The following is a 20,505-nucleotide window of genomic DNA, read 5'->3' on the forward strand; positions in this document are numbered from 1 at the left end:
AAGCCATAAAGAATACCGAGTATCTAAAGAGTGAGGGGGAGAAGGCGCTCTCACCCTGCTTATCAAATGTTATTTCCATCAGCCAGGGTCTTCTACAGCCACCACTCATGGCTGACTCCTGACACCCAAGGCTGTGGATCATACTAAGCTATCTAAGACACTGTGTCGCTTCAGACCAGGGTTCCCAGCTGTCTGATTCTCTGCAAACGAAGGTGAAAGGAAACACAGTCCTTCCCCATCCAAGTTTCCACGCAGATTTAGACTCTTTTTTTAAAAAGGATCGTAAACAGTTTCTTTTTGATTAAAACAGTGCTGGGTTGTACTATAAAGATTAACAGTCAGTTCTTAATACTAAGGAAACAGAAGTGGAAGTAAAGATCCCATTTTTATAGCATCCTAATTTTTAAATCAAGCTCAAGATTTACCCAATAAGCCTAGTTGGATAAAAATGTCCTAAATGGACTTTTTAACTAATTGGCCACTTACTTCCCCCACTCTAGTTCCCCCTGAAGGCTTGGGGAAGGAACTGCCTAGCAATTAGGACAAATGCTGTATATCCAGGATGGGTTTATTGGGATGGTTTCCCCCACATCTTGATTCAGGGTGCTTTTAATGCTGCTTCCTTCTGAAGGAACATCCTTCTGTCAGTCTTGCTTTTCCTCCTGTGGGCTGGCAGAGGACAGTGGAGCATTCAGTACACAAAACTACCATTTGTGTGTGGCTAAGAACGGTGGTGATTTTACAGCATCCTGGGCACTTCACATCCATGAAGGAGGGTGGGCTCTGCACCAGGCGCTTCTTCTTGTGTTTCCTCGTCACCTCCTCTGGAGAGGGATGAAGGAGATCCTTTGCAAGAGGCATGTTCTCACAAGGAGGTTGTCACTGCCGGAAAAGCAACCTAGACTCTTTCAGTGGAGTTAAAAATGAGCCAAGACAGGAAAGTAAGGGAGGGTGTGGGGAAGGGTATTTCCTGAGCCCCTTCAGTCCCCGCTAGCTTACTGAGAACCAACTACGTGCAGGGGCTGTTCAACAGGCTGGGGAAATTGCAGTGAACAGAATGAACAAAAAATATGTCTTTTGAGGTGTTTCTATCCCACTGGACCTAAGACCTGTTCCAATGGTTCCAGCCACAGAAAGAAGCGGGAATTGACCTTGAGTTACCAGAACAAGATTCATCCTTCTTCAACCCCAGGCAGGGACTGCTAGCTAAGAATAAATCCTGGCCACCAGAGAGCAAGGAAAACCTGGGCAGATTTAACCTGCTTTTTTTTTTTTTTCCAGTACTGGGTCTTGAACTCAGGGCCTACACTTTGAGCCACCCCACCAGCCCTTTTTTATGATGTTTTTTTTCAAAATAGGGTCTTGCAAACTATTTGCCTGGGTTGGCTTTAAACTGCAATCCTCTTGATCTCTGCCTCCTGAGTAGCCACTGGCGCCTGGCATCACCAGCATTTTTAACCAGCACCTTTGATGTACCTGCAAGCTTTAATTCCCAGCACATCTGTCCAGGTCTTGAAGGAACTCAGAGCAGCCTGGGGGCAAACAAGGAGACCCCTGAGAGAACACAGAACAGCATGGATTCTTCCTGCAGAGGAGCAGCAGAGACAGGCATTGCTCCTGGAACTCCACCCGCCAAGCGTAGAAGCTGAGATAAGCGGCACAGTACAGAGTCCAGGTTACCACTGTCACAAGCTCTGCCTCAGTCTGGCTGAGGACAGTCACCCATTGAGACCAGTCACCCCATTCCTCCGGGCCTCCAATTCCATAAGAGGAGAGGTAGCTGGAGAGGAACGTCATACAGGTAGTGGAGGTAAAATGATTTGAGCCCAAAAGACCAAGACCCAACCAGTAAGAAGAGGAGGAGGTGGAAGACCACTCATCTGGTCTGGCTCCCTCCTCCATCCTGGTCACCACCCACTTGTGCCTGAGGAGATATTGTATTCAGAGGTAAGTCATGGTGAATTGATTCACCAGCCCACATTTAGGGGAATCACAGGCTTCCCATGAACCAATGGTACCACAAAAGAACAGCCAAGGGCAAAAGGAATTGATTAGTGACCAGCTGCAGGATGAGACCACAGAGAGGTCCCTAGAGATGCCCCTGGGACCAGCCTGAGTCACCAGCCCTGAATCAGGGGTTCTTACCTGGGAACCCCTCCGCATCTGAATCAGGGGTTCCTACCTGGGAGAGACTTGCCAAGCCACCAGGGATGCCACCTGTCCCACCCAGACCCAGCTCTCATCCACACATATGCGACCATGGAACTGATACAGGGAACCTTGTAGACCCCGTGAGGCTTTAGGGGTGAGGTCAGGATCTGGGGCACAGCAGGCTGGGTTCCAGCCTCAGCTCCCACACTTACCTTGACTTTGAACAAATCATTTAACCCCGTGGAGCCTCAATTTCTCTATGTGTAAGTGGGAGAACTGAGAAGAGCTTCTTGCAAAAGGTAGTGTGTGGCCAGTGCTTAGCAACAGCCCTTAGCTCTTCCTCCTCCCCAGCCTCTTCTTACTGCTGCCACTACTACTGTGACTGCTTTCAGAGACCCAAGCCTTCAGCCTCTGAGGGTAGAGAGAGGGTAGAGAGAGCTCACCTGGAGGTACAGGTAATGGAACCAAGACACTGATTACAAGCAAAACACAATACCAATGGCAGGGCCTGGGCAGGTGGCCCTCCCCAGGGACTGAAGGGATCACTAGCTCTGGGTTGGCAGTAGAGTGTAGGGCTAAGCCCCTGGAGCCAGACAGCTTGGACCCCAGTCGTGACTGACACTGGGCAAATAAGCCTATCTGGGTCTCACTTTCCCCTTCTGTAAGATGGGAAAACAGCAGTGTCACCTTACAAGATGGTGGCAAAACAGCTCCAATATATGGGTCAAGTGGTTGGCTTGGCACTGAGCTCAAAGGAAGCCTTTGATGCTTTTGGGATGAGCTGGTACCTCCATTTTCACTTGGGGTGAACTCAGAGGCATTGCCCCTCAGAGCCTGCAGCAGGTGGGCAAAGAGGCTGCAGTGCTGCTGTTCTGACCCAGGGAGAGCCTCCCACTTTCCACCTTGAAGCAGTCTCTCCCTCCCCGGGTACCCCAGAGCTTTTCCAGAGGCACACATATCCATGCAGGAAGCTCCAGCCAGATCCTCTGAGGAGTGCAACCCCCCTGCAATCAAGGCTGCCACTCTTCTCCTGCAGCTTTCCCACTGAGACTTCAGGCTTCCTCCATACGGAGCGAAGTGGGGGGACCTGCACTCCCATGTGGGTTCTGTGCCAGCTAGCAGGACATAAACATGTGAAAGACACTAAATCCTACACCCAGAAATGAAATGACTCCACAGGGAAATAGTGTTCTTCTCCCTGTGCAGAAGAGAGGAGCAGTAGGCCTGAGACTGTGGTCTTCAGAGAGGCCACTGGGAGGGTTAGTGGTCCTGGCTAGTGTCCAGGTACATGGGGCTTTAGGAGGGTTGTCCTGGCCCCTGCAGATGGGGGCTTACTGAGCCTAGACCCTTTGTGCAAACAGTGTGCTTCATAGGGAGCAACTGCTTTCCTTCTGGAAGTCTAGAATTTTAGTGCATGCTCCAAGTTCAACACCTGTTATCTCAGCTGGTCCTCCCACAGCCCTGGGAGGTGATGATGCTGACTTCCCAGCTCACAGAAGGGGAAGGTGAGACCCAGAGATGCTCAGTGTCAGTCCGGGCTGGAATTCAGGCTGTCTGGTGCCAGGGGACTCAGACATAGGTAGGGTGGGCAGAAGGTGCCTATGTGACCAGATCCCAGGACATCTTGGACTGCTGACTTTAAAAAGAAGAAAACCCTGACATGGGCAAAGGACAAATGCGTAAGGTTCCACTTACAGGAGGCCTCCAGAGCAGTCAAACCCAGAGACAGGAAGAGTGGTGCTGGGGGAGGGGTAGGACTTAGTGTTTAATGGGGAGGGATTTTCAGTTTGGAAAGATGGGAAGGTTCTGGAGATGGATGGTGGTGATGGCTGCACAGCACCACAGCACTTAGAATGAACCGTACACTGGTTAAAATGGTACATTTATATTATGCACATTTTACTACAATTTAAAATGTTTTTTAAGCCAGGCAGGGCGGTACACACCTGTAATCCCAGCTATTCAGGAGGTGGAGACAGGAGGACTGTGGTTCAAGGCCAGTCTGGGCAAAAGTTGCTGAGACCCTATCTGAAAAACAAACTAAAAAGCAAAAGGACTGATGGTGTGGCTCAAGTGTTGGAATGGGAGTCAAAGTTTTTAAAATCACATCAGGTTACCCCCATCCCAGTCAGTCCACACCTCCTGGAAGGAGATCCAAGCTCTGGCTAGCTCTATGTCCACCCAGGTCACCGAGGAGACCCCTCCTCTGTTCCTTGCACCTGCCAAGCTTGGCCCCCACTTTGAGGTCTTCGCATTTGCTGTTCTGTCTCGAAGTTTCCTCACAATAATGACTCTATTGTCACTGAAATTTCAGTTTGAATGTCATCTCAGAGAGGCCCTCCCTGGCCACCCCATATAAAGTAACCCCCTACTAGTTCATACCACATCGCCCTATGTTATTAACACTTTAACTCTTTAACTCAGCTTGAGCACCTCTCCCTCTCCCTCTCCCTCTCCTCTCCCTCTCCCTCTCCCTCTCCCTCTCCCTCTCCCTCTCCCTCTCCCTCTCCCTCTCCCTCTCCCTCTCCCTCTCCCTCTCCCTCTCCCTCTCCCTCTCCCTCTCCCTCTCCCTCTCCCTCTCCCTCTCCCTCTCCCTCTCCCTCTCCCTCTCCCTCTCCCTCTCCCTCTCCCTCTCCCTCTCCCTCTCCCTCTCCCTCTCCCTCTCCCTCTCCCTCTCCCTCTCCCTCTCCCTCTCCCTCTCCCTCTCCCTCTCCCTCTCCCTCTCCCTCTCCCTCTCCCTCTCCCTCTCCCTCTCCCTCTCCCTCTCCCTCTCCCTCTCCCTCTCCCTCTCCCTCTCCCTCTCCCTCTCCCTCTCCCTCTCCCTCTCCCTCTCCCTCTCCCTCTCCCTCTCCCTCTCCCTCTCCCTCTCCCTCTCCCTCTCCCTCTCCCTCTCCCTCTCCCTCTCCCTCTCCCTCTCCCTCTCCCTCTCCCTCTCCCTCTCCCTCTCCCTCTCCCTCTCCCTCTCCCTCTCCCTCTCCCTCTCCCTCTCCCTCTCCCTCTCCCTCTCCCTCTCCCTCTCCCTCTCCCTCTCCCTCTCCCTCTCCCTCTCCCTCTCCCTCTCCCTCTCCCTCTCCCTCTCCCTCTCCCTCTCCCTCTCCCTCTCCCTCTCCCTCTCCCTCTCCCTCTCCCTCTCCCTCTCCCTCTCCCTCTCCCTCTCCCTCTCCCTCTCCCTCTCCCTCTCCCTCTCCCTCTCCCTCTCCCTCTCCCTCTCCCTCTCCCTCTCCCTCTCCCTCTCCCTCTCCCTCTCCCTCTCCCTCTCCCTCTCCCTCTCCCTCTCCCTCTCTCTCTTAGTGTTGGTTTCTTTTCTGCCTCTGCTGACCAGAGCAGGAACCTAGTTCTGTGGACAGAGGTTGATTGGCACCCAGTAGGTGTGTAAAGGATTTTGAAAAGCGGGCTGGAAGGAAAGAAGGAATACAGCCATCAGAGACCTCCCCAGTGACTGGGAAGCTGCTCCCTCCCGCTGAAGTCAAGTTCAGGAGACTTAGCTGAGAGTCCAGCAGGAAATGGGCTTCCTGGGTCTAGAGGGAGTGGGTCTGGGAGGCCCCCCATCAAGGTGAGAACTGTCTCCTCCCAAATATTTTCTGTTAGGAGTGACTTTTACCTAAGGTATGAAATACAGTGAGGTCAGATGGGAAAGGAGAGAGCCAGAGAGCTGGCTGGGGGGTGGGCAGGGCAGGAGAGAAGCCTTCCCAAGCAGGTCCGGGCTCCCACCCCAAGAGGACACAGATCTGAATCAAACCCTCCCCACCCCCACCACCAAAGGCTGCCAGGATGCTTCCAGAGCCCCTGCCCCATTTCATAAGCCGCCAGCTCCCCTCGCACCCGAAGGAGTCATTTTCCCAGGAACCGCCCATAAACATCTTGCTCAGCCTGCCACCTCAGCAGACAGGGCGGGGGCTGGAGGTGGGGGCGGGGGGCTCTACCAGTGTGGCCCGGTACCCCTCCCCCAGGGACGGGCACCTCCCCATCCAAGGGGGGCCTGGACCAGGGGTCGAGCGCTCTGCGGGGGGGGGAGGGGTGGAGCGGGAAGAGCTGACCCCCCCCCACCCGCTGCTCTTGACCTTCCCGCGGGGCGTGTGTGTGCGCACGCGGGTGTCAGCTGAACGCGGCGGAGCAGCTCGGTTTCCAAGGCAACGGTGAGGAGGTGCCGGGGCTGCGGCCCGCGCTCAGCCAGTGAGAAGCGCCTGTCACCCGAGCCGGCTCGCGCTGGAGCCTCGCCAATCCCGGCGGGGGGGGGGGGGGGGCCGGGGGGGGGGGTGCCCGGGGGAGGGGGTGCGGTGGCCCGCCACCCAGGAGGGTCTGGGCCCGGGGAAGGTCCACCAGAGTCCCCCGCTCCCCGGGGATGTGGCTGGCCGTGGGAGCAGGCAGGCCGGCAGCGGGCCCTCCCGGCCTCTCCACCACTAATTATTTCCCACGATGAACATGTTATTAAGTCTTACACTCGAAATAATCAATTTGGAATCCCCACTTTGATGAGTTAATGGGCACTTGGTAGGTGTCATTTGAGAATCTGCAGAGTGCGGTTCTGCTTTTAACAGCGGCTGCCTAGGGTACCAGGCAGACATGCCAAGGGCGCGTGTGCCCGGGCTGGGGAACCCGCACCCAGTCGGCCCCCTCATCTTTTCCCTCTTTTTGCTCCTCCTCTTCCTCTTTTTTTCTCTCTCCCTATTTCTCCATCTCATTTCCCCTCTTTTTCACCCTTCCTCTTTTTTCTACCTCTCCATCTCCCTCTTTCTCTACCTCTCAATTCCCCCTCCTCCCTCCTCCTCTCTCTCCTCCCCTCCTCCCTTCCTTCCTCCCTCCCCCTGCAGAAGATCTCAGGCACAGGGAGGACTGAACACCCAGGCTCTGACAAGACTGGCCTCCCCAGACAAGCCCACTAATCCCAGGCCCTATTGAAGCTGTCCACACCCCTTCCTGCTCCACCGGGCTGAGCAGTGGCTGGTGGGCTGATGGTGCCTAGTGGCTCAGCTCCACTCCATGGCCCAAATCATCCCTCCCCTGCCCCCACTAAGCCCCTGATGCACATTAGCCAAAGAAGGCTCCAGACATCCCCAGAAAGTGGCTGCTACTGTTACTTCCATTTCACAGAGGAGCAAACCTAGGCTCTGAGGCTGGAAACCAGAGCACCTGACCCTAGTGGATGTCAGAATTATCTCCATCAGCCAAACTGATTCAGTGAAATAAGAAGGAGGAAAACTTCTCCAATAAAATTCTTTAAATGCAAAGGCAGACAATAGCCAGGTGTGGTGAAGAACAACTGGAAGGTTGAGGATCTCAAGTTTAAGGTCAGCCAGGGCCAGCAAGACCCCATCTCAAAAATGAAATACAAAAGCGGGGTCTGTGGGGTGAGGCTAAAGTGGTAGAGCACTTGCCTAGCATATGCAAGGCCCTGGCTTCAATCCCCCGCACTGCAAAAATTTTTAAAAAAGCAAAGACAATAGAATTCCATGGGAACTGCAAATGCCATAAAGGATGCAGACAGACGTGGGCTAAAAAAACACATCTCCACAGACAGGAGACAGGTATTTTCTGAAGCCAAACTCCTGATTCAATTATGGAAATAAACCCTGGGAGAAGTGGGCATGGATGGGGAGGGGTGAGCAGAGGTTTCCATGACAGGTCCTCTGTGTTGGGACTTGTCCCCTGTGCAGGGTGAGAATGTTGGATATAGAAGGATGGTACTGAAATAGAAGCCGTAGTGGTAGGGGCAGAGCTGTGAACCACGGTTCTCCATGGAAAAGGATCTGGGAAACTCAAGCAAAGGAAGCTTGTCTCCCACGTGGGCACCCTGGGTTAGCTCCCTAGAAACAGGGCTGGTTTCCACCTGTGTCTCTTCCTCATCCCACCCCAAGGCCAGCCTTATACTGGCATTTACCCAACCATGGACACACCAGCCTTGCCAGCACAATTCCCCAGCAGGCAAGCTGTGGGACCCCCTTACAGAACTCAGCCACCTGCCCTTGGTCTTTCTGACCTCAGTGAGACACACACAACTGTTAGCTGCCTCCTGACACTTGCGTCCATTTCTTAGGTTCAGAATCTGTGGATCCAAGGATATAGCACATATCTAGTCAGTGACTGTCCCATCCCTTTCCCACAGTGATTGGTTCAAAGGCAGGTACATAGACCAATTCAGGTAAATTAATGTGAAGCTCATTGTCTTGCTTGGAAGGGGGAACAAAGAGGCTCTCTCTTTCTTACTGGACATGACTAGAAGCACCTAAGTAGCCCCTGCAGCCACCCAAGGTAGAACTTAGAGATAAAAACACATAACGCTGGCTTGGTTCTCTTGCAGCAGAAGGCCTCAGTCCCAGGACACCAGCCTCCACTGGGGAAACTGAGCAGCTGATCACCTCATTTCAGCCTGTTCTCCAAAAGCTGGGGGGCTCCAGGACCTGCCTATTCTATCTGTAAACAGCAGGAAGCTGGACAGGCCAAAGCAGAAAGGTCTCCATGACAGCCGTCTCCTTAGGAAGCCTGACCCAGCCATCCAAGCAAGGAGAGGCACAGGCTGCCCTCTCCAGCTCAAATCCTGGCTTCCTGATGGCTCCACAGGCAGGGAACAGGCCTCTTTAGTCCTTGTGTCTTCTGGCCTGCTCCAGTGCAGGAGGGAGGAGGGGTACGGAAATTCAGAGTGGTCCTGTCCAGATACCCCAGCCCTTACCCTGCAGTACACATAAATGTTGTGGTCATGAAGTTTGTAGAACCCATCAAAGCCAAAGAACGGAGAAGTCTCCAGGGCATCTATCCAGCAACCATGGTGCTGTACGGGGGATGGGGGAGACCCCGGAACCCAAGAGAAGCAAAAACAAGGCTGCATTTGTTGGTGCTGTGAATTCTAGTGGCTTCTGCTCAAGCTCACTAAGAGCACTCCAAGGCACCTGCAAAGGTGTGCAAACCCCAATTAAGGAGGCAGCCCCAGGAGGTCACTCAGTGCTGACGGGTGGGCTTGCTGGGTGCTCCGTGCCCAGACACCCAGAGAGAGGCAGCTGTCAGCAAAACTGTCCAGGGGAACCATCGGGCTGCATCCCAAGAACAGCACCAGTCCACTGCAGTCGCTAGATGAGAGGACAGCTCTCCATTCTTGGGAATACCCCTGAAAGTCAAAGACAGCCTCACTCGTGTTCAATAGCAGGCTCCGGGGACCCACAAGGAGGACCCCAGCAGGATTCAAAGGAGCAAGAGCCTCAGGAAAGCATGAGCCTGGGGCAAAAGTGCATCAGCAAAAAAATAGCAGTGCCCGTGGGCGGCACTGTCTGAGGACAACAGGCCCCGATCTGCAAGCAAAAGGGCTCCAAACGCAACCTTCCAGCACCACAATACATGCCAGAGAACTTAAAAAGCCACAGGTGGTAGAGGAAATCCAGACTCCACAAGTGTGGAACAAATCACATTTTACAAAGAATTTGAGTGTCGCCAATATTTGTTAGTGACTTGGTCTTAGCTCCTCACTGTGTCACATTCCTTGTGTGGTGTTGAGTATCCAAAAGAGGAAAATGAAAAGTCATCATTTCAGTCAAGTGGATGTTATTACTCCAAACAGAACGCATCACCTGTTTAAAAAATGCCATTTCCTAACACATTTTAAAAAATATTCTGTAAGAACAGCGTCATGGTCTTGAACTCATTTATCAAAGATATGAAAGGTGCAGTGCTTTTTAAGGCTAAAAGAACGACAGATTGATGTCAGGGAAAATAAAAAATCTCAACTTAAAAGGAAAACTAGCCAGATGTGGTGGCTCACGCCTATAATCCCAGTTTACTAGGGAGGCAGAGATCAGGAGGATCACAATTCAAGGTCAGCCCAGGCAAAACTGGGGGCTGGATTCACAAGACCCCATTTCAACCAATGGCTGGGCGTGATGGCACACCCCCGTCATCCCAGCTACATGGGGAAGCACAAAAAATCACAGGCTAGTGTAGCCCTTTCAAAAATAATCAAGGCAAAAAAAAAAAAAAAGGGGTGCTGGTAGAATGGCTCAAGTGGTAGAGCACCTGCCCAGCAAGCACAAAGCCCTGAGTTCAACTCTCAGTAGATACAAAAAAAAAAAGCATGAACTTATTATATGAAACATAAATCCATACTGAACACAAATGTTCCCACAAAAACTAGTATGTCAATGTTTATTGCTGCTTTACTCATTAGCACAAAACCCAGAAACACCCCAAATGTCTTGCAGCTGGGTCTCCCTACATTATAGGCACTACTCAGCAGTAAAAAAGACACAAAGTACCAAGCCGCACAACAGGGATGGGTGTCAGAGATGTTCTATGTCAATGAAAACGGACTCGATGGCTATGTTCCATGTTACTGCATTTATATGACATTCAGAAAAAGGGCAAAATAGGGAGAGAGAGAGGATGACTCACTGCCTTTCTGACTACAGGGGACCACAAGGGAACATGCTGGGACAAGCAAGTGAACTAGTCCGTCTTGACTGCAGTACTGAGTACTGCAGGTGTTCACAAAACCCACAGAATTGCCAGGTGCAGGTGGCTCATGCCTGTGACCCTAGTTACTTGGAAGGCTGAGATTGGAAAGACCATGGTTCCAGACCAGTCTATTTCAACGGAAAAAAAGATGTTTGTGGTGGTGTGCACCTGTCATTCCAACTATGGCAGGAAGCCTGGACCACTGTCCAGGCTGGCCTGGGCAAAAAAGTGAGACCCTCTCTCAAAAATAACCAGAGAAAAAGGGCTGATGGAGTGGCTCAAGTGGTAGAGCACCTGCCTAGCAAGTGGGAAGCCCTGAGTTCAAACCCTGGTACTAAAAAAAAAAAAAAAAAAAAAAAGCTCTAAAAAACTGTGCACCAAAAAGGTACATTACACAGTACACAAATTATACCTCAGTAACCCCGACTGCAAACAAAATTAAGTGAATCAGATTGTTCTCATTAAAACATAAATTTGTCACAGTAATATAAGAGAGTCATGATCCACAAATGGGAGGTGCAAATCCTGTCAGGTGCTAACATCAAGTCAGATAATTAATTTTCATTATCCTCAAGCTATTTTTTCTTTTCTTTGCCTTGCTTTTTTTCTTTTCTCCTTCCTCCTTCCCTCCTCCTCCTCCTCCTCCTCCTCCTCCTCCTCCTCCTCCTCCTCCTTCTTCTTCTTCTTCTTCTTCTTCTTCTTCTTCTTCTTCTTCTTCTTCTCTCTCTCTCTCTCTCTCTCTCTCTCTCTCTCTCTCTCTCTCTCTCTCTTTCTTCCTCTCTCTCCTCTTCCCCCTCCTTTCTTTCTTTCAGACAGGATCTCTGTATGTAGCCCATGCTGGCCTCAAACTCAAGATCCTCCTGCCTCAGCCTTCTGAGTGCTGGGATGACAGGCCTGCCTCACCGCGCCTGGCTCAAGTCATCTGTTCAATGCTTTAGGCATCGTTGGCAGTGGAACACCTGCTTCTGCAGACTGGGGTCCAATGTTCTCCCCCTTGTCTACTGCATCCCCTGCTGTGTCTGCCTGGAGGCTGGGGGCCATTGCTGAGCTCTACTTTTTCATCCATCGGTTCAGAGCAAGAACCACCCGGGGTGCATGATTGATGACAGCTTAGGTGAGAAGGTGGAGGGGGAGAAGAAGGGACCAGGCAGAGAGAAAGGAGGTCTAAGCTGAGAGCATTGGGAGGGAAAAGGGCGAAGACCACCTGAGTGTACCAGGTGCCTCTTAGAGCAGCCTAGAGGCTGTCTGCTCTGTGCGCCTCATGCAATCTGACAGGCAGAGGGTTGAGGTCTAACTGCCACGAGCAAGTCCTTCCCCATGAGGTTTCATCCAGGCTCATGAGTAAATGACCTAGTGACCCCATTCACTGCAAACTAAAAGGGGTCACAAGCCCTTTGACCTCTGAGTAGTTTAACCCAAGACAAATAAATTCTCCTGTTTGTTTAAGGGACCATCTGCAAAGCTGGAAAAGCGTGTCTTCTTTCCACTTAGCATGATGGCTTCTCCCTTGTGGCCCTGCTGTCTGCTCAGGGCACAGTGCTGGAGACTCAGTAGAGATCAATGTCCAGTCCACGCCTGTCCCTGCTAGGGGCCCATCATCTCCTAATACAGTCACCTGTATGGATGGAATGAGTCACTGTCACCTGGAGAAGATGCAAGGTGCATCCCCCCACCCCAGCTGCCCCAGTCCTTCACACAGGACTAGCTACTAGGACTAGGCTAGGGTCCCAGGACCCTAAGCCCCCAGGCACAGGCGGGTGGAGGGAGGTTTTCAAGTGCTGACAGAGCCTCCCCGCAAGAATGTGGAACTGACACACAGAGGGCAAGTCTTTCCCAGCCCTTTTTTTGTGATGGATTTTTTTCAAGATAGAGTCACTTATTCACCCCAGCTGGCTTTAATCCTTCTAATCTCTGCCTCCTGAGTAGCTAGGATTACAGGCATGAGCCACTGGTGCCCGCCTGGCAGGAAGCAACATTTTCTAGAAAGCTAGCAATGTCAGCACGGCCACCCTAGGACTCACCTGGAGAGAAAGGCCAAGCGCCAAGAGCACATAGGAGATGCACATGGCCCTGCAGGAGGGAAGCTGTCCCAATAGTGCCCCCCCCCTTTCTGGAAAAGCTAAGGGGAGGGTGTCAACTTCCCTGCAGTCCATTAACATCAGCTGGTAGAGGCTCTGGTGTCTGCTTCAAAGCCTCCAAGATGCCCTTGGCACCCACTGGCTGCACGCAGTCCTATTCCCAGAAGAGCCCTAACCTGCACAAGCTCACGGTCCCCTCCTCCAGTCAGATCTCAGTCCTCCTTCCAGCTCCAGGGAGCCTCCTGCATTGGACGTCCAGCCTTTTCCTCTAACGAAACCCCGAGTCAGCCAGGCAGGCATGGTCTCGCCCCTCTTCCTGAGCTGTGTGGTCTGTAGCTAAGTCACCATGCCCAGACACCATGTCCACATCTCCCCGTGTGTCAGTCATGGCCTCCCAGTTGCACTGCACACTCTTGGGGCAGGACGGCGTCTTGTGCATCTTGGTCCACAGAACTCTGCATAGATGGTCAGTGAATCACTCTGAATTGCTGGACTGGATTGCTGGTCAGTGTTCCCCAAATTATGTCAACATGTTAGCAGGTGTGCTCATGCCTTTTCTATCACTGCCTTAACAAATTGCCACTAATCTAGTGCCTTGCAATGACACAAGTGTGTTATCTACAAATTCTTTAGGTCAGAGGTCCAGCTCACCTAACATCGCGAGGTGTTGGCAGGGCTGCATTCCTTGTCGAGGGCACGAGGTTCATTTCCTCCCCTTTTCCACCTTCTACAAGCCGCCACATGCCTTGGCTCCTGGCCCTTCCCAAGCTTCAAAGAGCAGCGTGGCATCTCTCAGCCCCGCTTCTCTCTGACCCCAGACAAGACTTTAATAAATGAAGAGCAGGATGACCCAGAATGATCTGTGTCTCGAGGTCTTTAACTTAATCACACTGGGAAAAACCCTTTTGCTGTGTAAAGCAACACAGTTACAGGTTCAGAAATTAGGATTCAAGGGAAGGGGACATCATCATCCTGTCCCCCACAGTGTCCTATGAATGCAACCAGAAAATGGGGATAGGGCTCGCCAATCATAGCAGTGCGAAAAGCACGATATTAAGCAAAGTGGAATGGGATTCTGAATTGCAGGACTGCTCAGAGCCTTTACTATGCTAATGAGCTTGACAAAGCTCCAGGGAAGGTTTCTGTCTCATAGAAATGCACACTGTGACCACAGAATTCCTCTGTGGTTTTGCAGCTCTTGGCACTCTCAGTAAGAGAGCTTTAGGGGTCACCAGGTGAGGAAGCAGTGTTGCAGCCTCCCCCTTCCCTTCTTCCCCATCCCCTCCTCCCAGCCTTTCCAGGCCTAGCAAGACTTTGCTCAAGACCACCAAGCACCAGAGCCCAGAAACCAAGGGCAGAAAGCTCAACTAGAGAGAAAATAGCAACTTGACCCTTTAACTGCTAGTCTGACTTGGGCTGGAAGTAGCAAAAATGCTACTTCCCTGTGTCTGGCTGACCCAGAGGAGACTGACGCTCTCTCTCTCTCTCTCTCTCTCTTTCTCTCTCTCTTTCTTTGTAGGACAAGCCAAGGTCCCAATGCCTTTTTGACAAGCACTGTTGGCCCTAGGGATTAAGCTAAGCTTCTGCTAGTCCCCAACCTTCCTGATAACATAACATCGATGACATCAGATAATGTTATAGTCAGAACCAAGGTGACAAGGAGGTCTGTGTTTCCTCTCAACACAAATGCACCTCACATTCTGCAGGGAAAACCCAGCTCACCTCCTCCTCTGCTTCTGGCCACCCTTCCTGCAAGGACTGGCAGGCCCATGGTTTGGGAATACACTTATGTACACTGAGACACTACAGCCAGGGGAGCTGCCTCTCAGAAACATCAGGTTTTTGTGCTAAACTGACCACCTGGGGAGAGTCCTAAGGCCTGTGTCCTGTAACCTCTTCATAGCCAGAGTCTCCCATCTGTGGGAGGCTAGGGGAGGTGCTCAAAAATGTTCTGGAAGTGCAAGTCCACCTACAATGGTGTCAGGACCAATTGGGACTCCACTACAACTGACAACCTGTCCTTTCAGTGTCTTGATTGGCCGGTACAGTTATCCATCATGAGCCCCAGAAGTCAGTAGGGCAAGAGTCTGTGGCCTATGTGTGGTTGCTTTAGCTGAGTACTGGAATGTCCCGGAATCCATGCACAGAATTGTGCTACAAACTGGAGTCACGCGCAGTAGCAGTACTTCCAGTGGAAGGCAAGTGGGTATTCCCTGACCTTGCTCTCCTTCATGGAGGAAGGGGGTGAGAGGCTCCTGTCCTGAAAGTAGACATAGTTGCCAGGCCACAGGATGTATGGGGTGTTCGTGCTGACCCGAGCTGCAGCCAAGGTCACTGATGGATGAAGTCTCCCTTCCCGCAGAGGCACTGGGCAAGGTACATCCTGTTTGCCAGGAGTTTGCATTTGAAGTTGGGAGAATGACTAAAGCAACTTCTCCAGGGCAGCCTATGCCCCAAGTCAAGGCCAGCGAGCCTATGTGGACCTCGCCCTGTCCTCATGGGGCATGGAGATGCCTGTGGAATCCCACTCAGGTCACACCAAGAACAAGGTGTGACCTTGGGCAGCCCATACCATTCCCAACACATCTCCACTCCCAGCCTGTGACCATGGGTCAGGGTCACGGTCACTCCACCATTGAGGTCAGGGTCATCATGCACCCTGACTACCTCCAGGGAGCCCAGCCAATGTAGGCAAGTCTGTGCGTCTTCCTTCCCTATAAATGGGACAGCTTCCAGGCTCAACGGCTGAGCCTCCCTCCTGACTCCACTCTGCCTATCTCCCTGAGCCCAAGTCTGAAGGAAAATAGTATGCTTATCTCAGAAAGGGCTCCCTCATTCCCTGGCATTCTTTAATGGTGCTACTTTCTACCTGTGTCCCAAGGCTCCTGGGGAAAGAGTGTCAAATCTCATCACACAGCATCGTGGGTATTAGTTTCACTTTGACCATGCAAGAAATTCAAGCCATAAATAACAGGCACAGTCCCCTCCCTGTGTCAAAGTGCTGGCTTTTTGCTCTCTTTTCTTCTCTCTCTTTCTTTTTTTTAATGTCACTCTGTGCCAGAGGCCTTCAGAAAAAGAGTTAATTAATATCCCTTGCTGTGGACTAATTCTCATTTCAACATGTGGCTGTCATTTCCCTGTCATCATAGCTGATTTACAACGGGGTTTAATTAAATTCTCTGTACATTATTCAGCATTCTCCAAAGACAACAGCAGAGAGGCCTGGGGTATTTAAAATGTCACCTGCTGAGACATATCACCTCTCCCTAAATAAATATGACAGTGATCAAACTTTGGCTAATTACAGTGACTTAGTTATTTGTTTGTATGTTTTAATATTTAATTGCTTTCATGTTCATCCAATTACCAAGCAACAGCAAATAGAAATTAACTTTTTATCAGCGTGTTTCCAGCCCAGCTAATAAGCACTCCACAGCCTCGGTACAATGGGAACTGCCCAAGCTGAGAGGATTGGCGATGTTCTCAGCTCAGTGGACAGGCGATTAAATTAAGAGAGAACCCTGGCGGCTCACAGCTGTCTCAGGGCTGCAGGCTCAGCTTTTCCAGGAGCATCTAACCAAAGCATGAGATCCACCAAACACCTGCAGGGCTTCTGGTTCCCTACTGCCACCCCGTGGCCATCTGGTGCAATTGCCCCGGCTCCTAGCCTGGTTAGGGTTCTCGGGAAGATGAACAGGCACAGGAGCCTAGAAGCTGGTGGAGGTTCTGCACATCCCCACACTGGGGAACTAGGGTCTTCCCACCATGGAGACGGACTCTTGGTCCTCCAGCTTCAGTGACCTTAAGCTCCTTGTCAGAGGCTCTGGCAACTCATGCCATACTCCTGGGACAAAGGTAGCAACCGAGGACCAGTGGACTGTGTGCCATTCACAAAAAATGAGAGCATCAGTACCCAGCGGGCCCTAGCCACGCTCAGACCAAATGCATTAGTCAGTCCTTGAGTCCCCAAAGCCAGGCCCCCAGTGGGACCTCGAAAGAAAGTCCCCTTCCCTCCAATATATCAGCTAACATTTCAACATCTGCCTTTGTCCTGGGCCTCTCCTCAGCCTCACAGAATCTCTGCAGAATTTTAGAAATAGACAGAAATGAAGGATTAAACCCTTTCTGGACATCGTCAGCGATTATGAACTGGACAAGTGTGCTGAACCTCCAGGTAACCCCACAGCCTCATGGGAGGTTGGCTTAAAATGGTCAGCTTTCCAAAAATAAAAATAATCTTTCCATGTACTTCAGACTTATCTCTCCGGCTCAGCTGTAAGCTCCTTGAGAGGAGGGGCTGAGAAGCGAGCAGAGAGGCCAGCGTAGTAAGAGCTGGACAGCACAGCGACTGGCCAACCCACTGAGTGGCCTTCGACTGGCCTTTGTGGAGAGGTTACTTCTCAAGGGGCCCAGGGGTGTCCCCATTCATTGACCAGACAGTGCTTCTCTGCACCATGTATGGATTTTACAATGGTGGTAATAGGACAGCCACAGAGCTAAAGTCTGTCCTTGAGGTGCTGGTGTCTGGGAAGAAACACACCCACAAATAACTGCCAGCCAGTAGGGGTATGGAGGGGAGAGCAGAGGTCACAGGAGTGCAGCCCAATGGGGACCCCGTCTAAGGTACTTTCTGGGGAAGCCAGATGAGCTGGCAGCTGAAGGGAAGGGAAACAAAGAGTCTTTATCAATTAGCCTTTAGGAAAAATTTTCCTGGGGCCCAGAGCTTATGCAAATGAGCCCTAACCAGAAAGAAGGATTCTAATTGGTCCCAGCAGGTGCCTGGATGGCAAGATTCATTCTGAAGTTCAAAAGTGTCTCCATCAGGTCCCTGAGGCACTGGCTGTCTTAGATTCCTGAGATTTTCACCTTAAATTCACACCCAGCTTTCATACCCCTTTCCCCTAAACCAATTTCCTGTAGCAGGCAAATCCTTGGAGAAAGCCACAAAGCCACAAGTACTGTGGCTTGGCCAAGAACAGCTGGCAAATCAGGACAAGAAGAGGCACAAGAGACACAACCACATGCTTGAGATGGGCACCTGGGCATTGGGGAAGGCTGGAGTATGGGAGCCTCTGGTCCTTGTGGCACAGGCCCAGCTTGGATGGTCCCACTGGAGGCAAACTCCCTCTGAAGTAGAGAATTCCTCCACACATCTCCATCTGAGCCCACCAGAGCCAGGAGAGTGGCAGGACACAGTGTCAGGCCTTCCCTGGAGTGTCACAGGTTGTCACAGACAGGCTCTGGCTGTGTCACCTAATCCCATCTGGAGTAGTGGGAGGAGCTGGATAGAAGATAGGAAGTGCACTGAGGGACAGGAGGATGGGTAACAGTGAGCCAGAGGGAAAACAGCTGGGCGGGGTCCACGTAAACAGTGCCACTTACAGGCCAGGTCCAGCACGAGCGAAGCCAGCCTTTGCGCTACTCGGGAAATGAGTACAGAAGACACAACAAGAAGGGGCAAGACAGCAGCCACACCCAGGCAGAAGAGGGTGGACTTCATGCACCCTGCTAACTAGCATGGAGGAGGGAGGGAGCCCCGTACAAAGAGGGTGCTCATTAACCGCTGATGGGAAGTCTACAGGCTGTGAGCACCACCTCCCGGGAGGCACAGGCTGGAGGCCAGGCTGCTTGGAGGAGGTGTGTTTCCCTCTAAACCTCCTAAATTCAATCAAAAAACCAAAGAGCCCAAAATACACAGTACTGGCTCTATTCATTGCTAATCCCAGGAAATTGCATAAATGTGGTCATTCGTATTTTCCAACGACGATCGCACAATATTTCTGGTCCATGTGTTCTTTTACAACCTTGCCTCTCCTCCTTTAAGAAGTGAAGTCTATTGGCTCCCACCCACCCACCCAGCAGGAATCTGGGTAGGCCTTTGTGACTGGCTTGATGGTGGAAGGAACGTTTGCAAAAAAGGCAATATAACTTCTGTCTGGCTTGCTCTCTCTTTCTCTTTCAAGACATTCATACTTGGAATGAAGCCTCTGTGTTAGTAGTCCACTTTCCGTTGCTGTGACAAAATACCTAAGATAAACAACTTAAAAGGAAGGGAGATTTGCCTGGGCTCATGGCTTCAGAGGGTCCAGCCCATGGTCCCTTGGCCCTGTGGCTTTGGGCCTGTGATTAGACTGAACATCACAGCAGGGAGTGCATGGATTGAGAGAGAGGGAGAGAGAGAGAGAGAGAAGAACTGGTCCCCAGTGACCTACTTCCTGAAGCTTGGACCCACCTCCTTAAGTTTCTGCCTCCTCTCAACAGTGCCATCAGCTAGGGACCTAGGGACCAAAAAAGCCTTCAACACATGAGCTCTGGGGGTCATTTAATACAAACTTTTTTTTTTTTTTAGTGCTGGGGTTTGAACTCAGAGCTTCACGCTTCTAGGCAGGTGCTCTATATCACTTGAACCACTCCACCAGCCCTTTTGGTCTCATTTAAGATCCAAATCCTGGTAATTCTCATTTTCACCTAGAAACCACTCTCTTTCAGTCTGTTGAAGGTATGATCCTTTTCTAATAAACTTTGCGATCATTTTCACTGCAAACAAAAAACCTCAAGTCATAACGGCTGCCATATTGTGAGGACGCACAAGCTACAAGAAGAGGCGACATGTCGGTACTTGGCCAACAGCTGCGGTTCCAGATGACAGCCAGCACCAGCTATCATACTTTCAAGAGGATTCCAGCCCCAACCTCTAAATCATTCAGCCAATACCAACTGCAGCAGAGAAAAACTGTCCCCATTAAGCCCAGAAACAAAATTAGTGTGATGGTTTAAAGCCACCAAGTTTGGTGCTGTCACACAGCACTATGTAACCAGAGCAAGACTTTGCTGACCAATCACAGCCATGTCTGTCCAGGGCAAAGGATTTTATCATTTTCACCCATCAAAATTCGTTAATTCAAATGCTTCTTATTCCAGCTTCCCACCGGGGTTGAGGTGTTTCTCTTCTCTTTGTCTGAATTAAGGAGTTACTAAGCAACTTGGATGTACCCAGGGTGATAGAAGAAATCTACTTTTATTGAAACTATTTTTTCACCTATTATAACATCTGTTTGCATACAAATAAGTAATCTTTCAATTACAAAATAAATTTATGTTCCTTTTAGCCCTCATCCAGTAAATTTGATACAAAGTTGTGCACTTAGTAGTTATTATGCTTGAAAATAATTTAAGTGTTTCTTCAACGGCCAGCCAGAATGTCACCACAGTGACCTTGAACCAGCTCTCAAGTAAGTAAATCCTTGAGGCTCTGCGTAGCGCTGCCCTGGTGAGAAGCAGCTGTGCCACGGATCTATACCTGCATGTCACCTTCAATCCTGTGTGCTTTGCTGTCCTCCACATCTAAACCAGACTTTCACTACAACCCCCTCCTCAAGTGTAGTTGTTTTCTAGACCAGCTCCCAGCGCTCAGCAAAAACAGTTTACTTAGGGCTGGGCACGTGGCTCAAATGGTAGAGTGCCTGTCTAGCAAGCTCGAAGCCCTGAGTTCAAGCCCCAGAACTGCCAAAAAAAAGCAAAAACAAAGCCCTGAAAATAGTTTACTGACTTATGATGGTTCATTATAAAGAATATAACTCAGAAACAACCAACTGGAAGAGATACACAGGACAAAATGGGGGAAAAGTGCGGACCTTCCATGCCCTCTCTGCTGACCAACCTGGAGGCTCTCCATTCCTGTGCTTTGGGAGTTTTTAGGAGGAATCAGTGATGACCTCAGCCTCCAGCCCCTCTCCCCTCCCTGGAGGTCAGGAGGTGGAACTGAAGGTTCTAACCCTCTCATTCCCACCACCCCCTTCCTAACGCTACCCAGGGGCCCTGTGTCACACTCAGGGATGTA

At 51.1% G+C, this 20,505-nt stretch overlaps 1 protein-coding gene across 1 annotated transcript; it reads right to left on the bottom strand.

The window, feature by feature from the left end:
- Nucleotides 1–598: 598 nt before the first annotated feature.
- LOC109696100 (small ribosomal subunit protein eS27-like) lies at nucleotides 599–861 on the bottom strand. Its single transcript, XM_020178978.2, has one exon. It carries the CDS (start codon nucleotides 859–861, stop codon nucleotides 610–612), a length of 252 nt encoding a protein of 83 aa, XP_020034567.2. The 3' UTR covers nucleotides 599–609.
- Nucleotides 862–20,505: the final 19,644 nt, after the last annotated feature.

This window comes from Castor canadensis, chromosome 11, assembly GCF_047511655.1.
Source record: "Castor canadensis chromosome 11, mCasCan1.hap1v2, whole genome shotgun sequence".
Classification (NCBI taxonomy): Eukaryota; Metazoa; Chordata; class Mammalia; order Rodentia; family Castoridae; genus Castor; species Castor canadensis.

What these genes read in the sequence shown, in the direction of transcription:
- LOC109696100 (XM_020178978.2), bottom strand. Translation starts at nt 861, where the DNA reads ATGCCTCTTGCAAAGGATCTCCTTCATCCCTCTCCAGAGGAGGTGACG.